The 9653-nt window shown below is 37.9% G+C and overlaps 1 protein-coding gene across 2 annotated transcripts; it reads left to right on the top strand.

Annotated features, from left to right (window-relative positions):
• The first annotated feature begins 5905 nt into the window (after positions 1-5905).
• LOC5565835 (zinc finger protein 568) lies at positions 5906-8513 on the top strand. 2 transcript variants are annotated; one of them, XM_021847928.1, is made up of 2 exons: positions 5906-6057; positions 6120-8513. In XM_021847928.1, exon 2 carries the CDS (start codon positions 6134-6136, stop codon positions 8327-8329), a length of 2196 nt encoding a protein of 731 aa, XP_021703620.1. In that variant the 5' UTR covers positions 5906-6057; positions 6120-6133; the 3' UTR covers positions 8330-8513. The 2 variants fall into 2 exon arrangements, with proteins under 2 accessions (XP_021703620.1, XP_001650213.1); XM_001650163.2 differs by having other exon boundaries at positions 6132-8513.
• The last annotated feature ends 1140 nt before the right edge of the window (positions 8514-9653 follow it).

Genomic DNA, 9653 nt, shown 5'->3' on the forward strand with positions numbered 1-9653 from the left:
AACGGTACAAAATCTGGGGTGGCGAATAACACAGCGTAACAAAAATGACATTTTTGCGTGTCTCAAGGATCAAATTATGTGTCTCTAGTAGAATTTGGGCTGCTGAATCTGATGCCGTTCTGAGAAATGTTCCAGCACGTCACAATTTTTAGCTACAGGTCGCCAAAGTTGCATAATTCACTGGTTTTATTGATGTTCACATAAAAAATAAACAAGGATTTATCAAAGTTTTTTGGGATCCAATTCACCAAGCATGCAAAATAGGACTTTCGCTTTCAATTTCAGATATATTTTGGTTGAAATTTCACGGTAAAATTTAGAATAAATCGATTTTTTCAACATGCTTGCAGTCTCCATACAAAATACTTCGTTTCTCTTATATGGCAAAATACAATTTTTTTCTAAACCAACAAAAAATAACTTTTTAACATCGGAAGTTTTATGAACTTTGTTTATAAGTATTGTTATACACATAAAGTTTCAGATCTGAGGCAAATTAAGCAAATAAATCGCCATACAAGCTGGCCAACTTGCATGCAAGTTGGCTGAAATAGTCAAATTTAGCATTTTCATCAGCTAATATCTCAAAATCTAGACGTGTTATAATATTTCTGAAAATGGCAATGGATTAAGCAATCTTTACTTAGGTCAATAGCGGTATTTTGGTGCTTGAGACAAAACCGTGTTCCGCAGTTTAACTGGTACCGGTACACCTTCCCTATTGGATCAATACTTGCTTTTGGGTACTTTCTCAGAATGCGAAGCAAAACAAAATAAAAATTGAACGCTTTCAGAGACAACAACTATTAAATAACTCAAAAATAAGTAGTAGTCCAGTTTGAGTTAAATATATTTAAAAGTCAGTATAAAATAATATCCAAAACAGTAGTGTTGGAGAAGTACTTAATTTTGAGTACTATTTATCTTAAATTTGAGTTGTTTCGGTTCTCCGTGATAACAAAGAGCATACACGCTCGTTCAGATCTACTCAAAAGTGAGTAGAATTCGACTCACTTCGGAACAAAGAGGAACTACTCACAAGTGAGTAACACCATCGTTACTCGGATTGCCTTGTTCGACAAATTTCAAGAGCTGTCAAGCAATAAGGCATGAACGCTACATCAAAAATATTGCATTAATTCGACTGTAAAAGGGCCCTCTTCCACTTTTAAACTATTTTAATGATAGGCTTACGGCAATGCAGCTACTTATCCAGCTTTTTACGAGAGCCAATGGCTGCCGCAAATAGGCTCGGTTTCTGATAGGGATCAAACTATATGACGTTTGGCTTGGGTCCGTTCCATATAAATGACCCAAGCCAAATGTCAAATTGACCTACCCCTACCAGAAAGCGGTTTCGCAGCCATTATCGGTTTTAAAAAGCTGGATAAGCCATTTTACGAGACGTTCGAATGACGTTTTCTGGCGGGCCGCTCATTGTTGTTGTTCAAAAAACTAGCATGATATCTGAATGGCGCTGGACACATTTTGGTTGCCAATGACTTCCCCGTCTCTTTCAGCGCATGTTTCTACCCGGTTTACATGTATTACAGGTAACGTAGATGAAAAATATCTTCCCTGCCTACTGATTTAAATTTTACATGCGAAAATTAAAAAATTGTTGCATTGCCACCAGCGCCATTGTTGAATATGCTCCTTCCAAATGTGGCGCTAGAAAAAACGTAAATAAATCGGCCCGCCAGAAACTTTCAAAGCTGGTAAACAAACGGAAACCATATGATTCGAAACGTCTCATAAAATGGCTTATACTGGTTTCTGCTCTCGTGTACATAGACGTCACCAACACTACTTCAAGGGTGCTGGTGGAAAATATAAACAAAGATCAGCTGTTCCCAGAAAAATCAAACGGCAGTAAATATTTTCAACCAGCAAATTTGCGCACGTGTTCGTGACACCGCTCGGCGAGAGCTCAATAGAAGCAATGATGCTTCTTGGTTGCTTGGGTAGTTTAAGTGATCCTTTATAAGGATCACTACCCGCATAGCCGGGAACCAAATGCGTACTGTTTACTGAATTATCCACAACAATATCTAACCATTAATGAACAGTTCCACGTGTCATCAAATTTTACTATATCCCAACACTACAGTGAATTGTTTTTACAATACGGTATATTGTAATTTGTCAAATTACTATGTGGGGAATAGGCGGTTAAGTTATGTAACAATAAAAAAATGCCAATTTTCCCACACAAAATTTTGCCTGAGCGGTTGGGGAAATGGTTGACATATTATCCATTTTTTCGTAAGATTGACTATAAGTGGAACGGTTGCGATTAAGTTGAACAATAAAAAAAAAAACAAGCACTATGATCATTAACGAAAACATTAATGACCCCTGGGTGCTGCGGACAGACTCGATACGCTTGTCAAACGGGAGCCTGATTATCGGAGCCAAACATTTGAAATTGAGGTTATGTTTGTTTCGGATGAATGACTAATGAGAGTCAAGGAGTATTGCATTCTATCAAAATTAAAACCCAAAAAAGTTTTTATTTACTTTTTCATACTTCGCAAGTATAGTTTGAAAAAGCGATTTTTCTTGTATTTATGATTCTCATATTGATTTGTCTTTATAATTTATGGTTATCACGTTCGACATCATACAGCCATGCTGTCAACCGGCTGTCGAATTCTGATTTGCGTGTTTTTATCGAAGCGTAATGCTACAAAGATTAATGTTCAGTGGTATCATTACTCCAAACAAAAGAAGATGAGCATAAACTCTGACTCAATGTCTTCGTTTTTGTCTAGTTATTATCATAAAATTTGGGACACTTTGAGCGGAGAATAAAACCCATCGGGAAACGATAGAAACTCACACGATCCTTCCTGTTGTTCCTTCGGCAACCTTTAACCGAGCATCGTATTGTAATCAACAAGTTAGTTATGAGTAAGAATGGAATAGACAATATTCAACTTTCCGAAGATTTTCATATGACCATATCCATATTTCACATGGAGTCGATCGAGTCCAAATGTAAACAAACTCTGAGAAAGTCATGGGTGTTTGAACACATTTAAACTCTACAGAGAAAGATCGGTGAGCAAAATTTTGAGAGCAGAGAACTTTGAATGACGTTTGAGGGACTAATGCGACAAATACAATTCGTCACAAGAAACATGTTTCAAGATTTGCTTGAAAATAAAAGGGGGTTCAGTTCGCAGTACCCAGAATGACCCGGGTCAAAATGATTATGCCAATGGAAAATAGTTTAATAATTAATTGATTATGAGCTAATTTTTGGGTCGAAAAATTGAATTTTGGACGTAAACAAACATTTTCAATGACATTTCTCTCCTTCTTACCTAGCGACCTCTATGCTGGTGGCGCATTAAATTTGCCTATATAGAGAGATACGCGGAAGTAAAATGGAAATATTTGGCAACAGACCAGCAGTGCTGGTTTTGCTCGGCGTCGAGAACAATATTGTAACACGGACATGACTTCCTCATCGCTAAAAATATTATTTTTTTTTCGTTATAGATCTTTGAGCTACACATTCAAACTAATAAACAGCCCAAAAAATCAACAACTAAAAAACGCATTGAAAAAAAAATTACAAAAGAAAAATATTTCATTTATTTTGCTTCATGCAAAATTATTTTTACCGAAATAATTTCAAGTGGATAACATTACTCCTCAAGAAAAGTTCAAAACAAACATAACGCATGTTCGTTTGGCTCACACTTTGACAGCTCTCGCTGCTCGATTGGCTCACACTCTGACAGAAATGTCAGCTTCCGCGAATCTCTCTTATAAAGGATTTCTAGTAGAAACTACTGAATCCATGGTAAAATTAAGAACTGCACCAACGATTTTCAACCGACTACACTAATCTGTTAACTCTACCAGAACATAGTCAACATCACCACACAAGAAAATATTTTCGGTTTAATTAACCACAGTTGCTGCATTTATGACTAGAAACATTCTTGATTTAACAAGTTTGGCATTGTACTTTTGACCACACTGTGTTGTAAGGTGAGTGTCATGGATTGAAATACAATGCTACACGCAGAGAAAACAGACCTTTTTGTTTCAAAAATAAATATTATTGAAATATTTTTTAAAAATTACAATTATTTTTGTTGAATACAAATATTAAATTTTGTTGTTCCAAAAATTTTAATTGTTGTTTTTACACCAAACTGATGGGAACATAAGTTGCGTAGATTCAATAAAATATTTTTTTGATTGTTGGCATAATCTGTTTCGTTTTCAAAAAAAGTTTTTTGGTTTCAAAAAACCCTATTACTTACACACATACATATTTATTATATGAGAGTGTGTACTGTGTATGCTTTGTTTTCGCTATTATGTACGCACGGCTTGTCAGACCCCATTTCCATGATTTCAAACAAAACACAAAATGGATTCAACAGAAGAAGTTTTGGTTATGGACTTGAGTTTTGGACTCTCTGAAAAAAAATATCAATCGTCTTCTGGGTAAGAAATTGTCTTGTTTCCATGTAACTATCTGATATACGAACTTATACGCATTGTTCGATTGTTTCTCTCTAGAAAATCAATACTACCTTGAAATTCTGAAAATCCTGGAACGGAAGGAAATTGAAGAATTGATATCGCCGCCATTTCTGGTTGACCGGACGAATTGCATGCATAGATTGAATGCTTGGAGAATTTCACCTGGTATAAATAAACGGATGAAGTGTTTTAACAAATAATTGTATTTTTCTATGTATCATAAGATTTCCACAGATTGTTATTCAACCGCATCACCGGTAGTAGGAGAAAGTAATCCGAATCCATCACTCGTAAACGGTGCACTGCAAATTACTTGCTGACTGCGTCTACAAAATGCATAAATGGCTAAAGTAATTTTATTAATCAGAGTTTATAGGAAGGCAATAACTCATCTGGTGATTATTTCTAAATCAGATGTAAATAAAATCCAAATGGAGAGAAAATAGTCTTTTTATTTATGATCATTTCAAATGAAATAGAAAATAATGAAAATACATCCTACATAAATAAAAAATTAAATATTGAATCAAAAACGTACTTTTTTGTTTTTAAAAAATACTTTTTTTGGTTCAAAAAATATAAATTTTTAAAGCAACACAGTTATTTTTTTGTTTCAACATAAAGTATTGTATTAACAAATATATTTATTATGAATTTAAAAAAATAATTTTTGTTCGTGTTGACGACTGATTCTAGAAACAAAAATAATATTTTTTTGAAACAACAAGGTTTTGTTGTTGAATTCAAAAAAATATATTATTAGCCGAGAAATGATAATTTTTTCTGTTGATTTCAATACAGAATATTATTGATTTTAAAAATCATTTCTCTGCGTGTATGTAGTCGAGACTACTATGGACATTGGACATGGTCACTTCTACTGAACTGGTCAGTGATTTTTAAAAGATTATAGTAAACTTAACAGATTTTTGTTGTCGGTTGAAAATCGTTGGTGCAGTCATTAATTTTACCATAGAGGTCCCCAAGCAAACTGCCACGAACACCAACGCACAATCAATCTTACACAAGTCGATTTCCTCAGAATGAAAATGTATGGATGTTTGTTTGACGTTATTGAGCTTTCGGTCAACAGCAGGCCAACAAGGAAGTGGTTGTATCAGCCAAGCGTGACAACCCTTAAGGCCCAAACGCAATGATAGCGGAACGGCAACGGAATGCGGAATCGGCTGATTATAGTTCATGCTGGCGAACCGGTTCCGCATTCCGTTGCCGTTCCGCTATCATTGCGTTTGGGCCTTTACAAAATTTCCGGAGTGCTTATACAAAAAGTGTCATAAAAGTTGAAATTTGGCGTGACATAATTTGTGTACCATCCCTAGTTTCTACAATAAAATTCATTTCAGTGTAGTTAGTTTACATTTGGCATTGAGGCACTTTTCAAATGTTATACGCAAGAAGTTTATTTACATCGCAACTCGTCGTTTTGTCGTGTTTGTTTTTTACATTCTTCTCGTGAAATTTATGTATTTTCAGCACGATTGTTGATCGTAAATCATATTTTTAACAGCGAAAAACAGTCTGTATCAGGTAAAAAATCAAATCGTGGTCTTAGAGAAATATTCTATTGAAAGTTTACTTAAATTTTCCAGTTGTTTACTCAAACATGGCGACCAATGGCTCAGAGCTGCAGATTGACGATGGCGTACTCCGGTGTAGAACCTGTCTCGCAGCTGAAGTAGATGAGCTAATATCCCTCCACTGTCGGTGCGAATCACAGGACAAACTGGTCATGGATATGCTATCCGAAGTGGCGCCCCAGACGCGTTCCCACAGGAACAGTGAATTGCCGCAACACGTTTGCGACCATTGCCTCGTCCAACTGGATGAAGCGTTTACGTTCCGGAAGCAGGTTCAGAATGCGCTTTTAGGGTTTCGCCAAGCACAGGACTGGGAAGAATGTTGCCGCACCTGTCAGCGTGACTCTGTGGATGAACTGATTTCGGTGTTCTGCGTTTCCAGCGAGGAAGACAAGCTGGTTGCCGACATGCTGAAGGATTGCTGTGGAGTTCCTCGTCCTTCGGCCAATGATTGTCTGCCTCAGCATATTTGTGGAGAATGCTTCGATAGTTTGTTCTCCACGCATACGTTTTGGGTTATGGTTGTAAAATCGGATTTGAACCTGAGAAATGCGTTGAATACAAAAAAGAGACAATCCAAACTGCCTCCACCGGTGCAGAAGAAGTTCGTCCCTCGATTGGACGAAGAGTTGGATCCTTTTATCTATCCGGATTCCCTTGGTATGGATGGAGAGGAGATGATGAAGCATTTCTTAACCACGGAGGATGCTGAATACTATGAACAATTGACGTTCTCCGGAGTTATCTGTTGCTGTGGGAAGCTGTTGGGAAGCGATGAAGAGTGGCAGGAACATCGCCGGGAAGTTCACACAATCCAGGAATTGCCTTCCACCGCCAGGAACAAATGTGATATTTGCTATCTGAAATTTCAGTACGCTTTACAGTTAAGCGAACACCTGGAAAATCGCGACCGAAAGCACTTCTATCGCTGTAAAATTTGTAACATTCTTACAAAAGAATTGAGAAACTTACAGCTGCACTTTGAGTTCACCCGATTCCATCCCATCCTGGAGGACACCGAGGAGGAGCGAATCAACTTTGATGTAAAGGCTGGAACGATTTATACGCCACCAGGAACGTGCTGCGATTGTTATGAGGAGTTCGAAACGGGTGAATATCTTCTCGAACACACCTTACAGCATCATTTCCCAGAACGAGAACATCAACCCATGTTCCAGTGTATGATTTGCTACAACAGCTTCACGGACAAGCAGTCCCTTCTGAAGCACCAGCTGACATACAAAGGATCTAGAGCTTATCGTTGCTTGACCTCAGGCTGTAAATTTCAAACAACCGATCGCTTAGAAATGAAGAAACACATAGAAGCCGATCTACACCTGAATGCCAGTATGCTTCCAGCCGTAGCAACCGAACCGGAAATAACGGAATACTTCTGTTGCTTCTTCCTGTGCACCGGTTCATTCGGAACCTACGAAGATCTGGAACACCATTGCATAAACGACCACGCTGAGCAACGTGCAACAAATCGTTCTTTCCTACCGGGAGGCACAACCAACATTTGCCCTCTCTGCATCCGCCACTTCCAATCAGATGCCATTTTCAAAAAGCATCTTCGGAAGCAAAACGAACGAAACTACTCCTGCGGTACGTGCGGCAAGAAATTCTTCTGTCGCGAAGTTCTTTACAGGCACGAAAAGATTCACTCGGAACCACCGTCCGAACCGGCCGTCTTCCCATGCGATCAATGCGGGGCAACTTACGCCGGGAAGTACACTCTGGCGAAGCACATCAAAAAGATCCATCAGGGGATCTTGCCGGATCTTTGCACCACTTGCGGGAGGAGTTTTGCCAACAAGTCGGCCCTCAGAAATCACATCGCCAACGTCCACCTGGAAATACGTCCACACAAGTGCCACATCTGCCCGCGCCAGTTCGGATCGAAACTATCGCTCCAGAAGCATCAGGCCAACCACACGGGCGAGCGGCCGTACAAGTGCACCCAATGTGGGCGTGCCTACAAGTATGCGAGCGACCTGAAACGCCACGAAGACATCGCCCACCTGAACCTGAGGCCGTTCGTGTGCGATCAGTGCGAGGCAAGCTTCGCCCGGAGCCGCGAACTGCGCGTCCACATGACCAGACACACTAGGGAAAAGTTCTTCAAGTGCGCGGTGGAGGGCTGCGACTATTCGACCAACTTCAGGAAACGCATGACGGACCATGAAGCCAGACACGATGAGGAAAGCAATGATAACGTTTGAAATAGTATTAGGTCAATACATTTTTTCTTGATCTTTAGATCAATGGTTCGTTGCGCACTCGAAGTATCGCAGGCATGATTCCTACGAATTGTATGAATATTAGGGCATAGATATAAGGAACAAACAAATAGATTGTACCTAGTACATATTTTGATTTAGTTCAAATAAATTGTTTTAAACGAAATATTTGCATCATTTTTTATTCTGGCGTACGATATATTACTCAAATAAGGTACCACGGGACATGTGGGTAAATAGGGTAAGTGGAAACTACTTCTGGGTGTCTACTCGTTTACTGAAATGAAACGCCCTGATATTTCCAGGATTTCACAAATAACTTCCAGATTCAACAATAATGTAATAAAATATATAAATCAATATAGGGTAGGTGTACCAGTTATGGACACAATGGTTCCGTATTTCGCCATACGTGATAATTTCATTATTTTCAAATTTTTAATCATTCTGTGTGTTTTAGTAGTTTGATATCAAATGAATCTTGATGTTAACACATTCAAAAGTATTCAAAATGTAAAAGTTTTCGAGAAAACACATATGGCCAAATAGGGAACCACTATTGCCATAACTGGTACACTTTCCCTATACCTAAATGGTTCCCAACGTTTTTTACCTTTTTGACCCCCTTTTAAGCTCTAGAATCCGTAAAGTTCGCCAAGATTTCTTTCAAATATAGAATAGATCGGTATCTAGAAGCTGCATCGCATATTTTAACAAATATGGGCTCGTTAAGAGCCAACTAATAGCCGTTGGAAGAATATCAAAACAAAAAATCACCATGGGCTCTTGAAAACATTTTCTGTCCAGCATCTTTGCACAAATCCTTCAATGTTTGTCACTACAACATTAGACATCAGTAAACAATCTCATAATAATCCTGGTGACAATTTCGAGTAAAATAGTAAAATCCTTCAATAGTTTTCAAAGGAACTTCTGGGAATTTTTCAAGGAATTTTGTCGAATAAAGTTAGGTTAAGAGTTTCTATGGACATCTCCAGGAACTAATATTATTTTATTTTCTAGGGTTTTCAAGTTAATTTCAAGCAAAGCTGGTTTAGTAAATATAGGTTTGCAATATTTTATTGACAGTTTGACATTGCAAATGTTTTATCAAGGTAATGGGTAGTAAAAAAAAACAACAAACATAATAAGTTACATTTGGATAGTATTTGAAGTATCAAATAACTTAACCTCTTTAATAATGATGAGATTTTTTTCTAAAACCTTCTTACTTCAAGGAATCGTCGGAAATTAAAATTATGTCTATAGGAATTTCTGTATGAATCGGGAACCTACGCGACCTCAA

Source organism: Aedes aegypti, chromosome 2 (assembly GCF_002204515.2).
Source record: "Aedes aegypti strain LVP_AGWG chromosome 2, AaegL5.0 Primary Assembly, whole genome shotgun sequence".
Taxonomy (NCBI): domain Eukaryota; kingdom Metazoa; phylum Arthropoda; class Insecta; order Diptera; family Culicidae; genus Aedes; species Aedes aegypti.

What these genes read in the sequence shown, in the direction of transcription:
- LOC5565835 (XM_021847928.1), top strand. Translation starts at nt 6,134, where the DNA reads ATGGCGACCAATGGCTCAGAGCTGCAGATTGACGATGGCGTACTCCGG.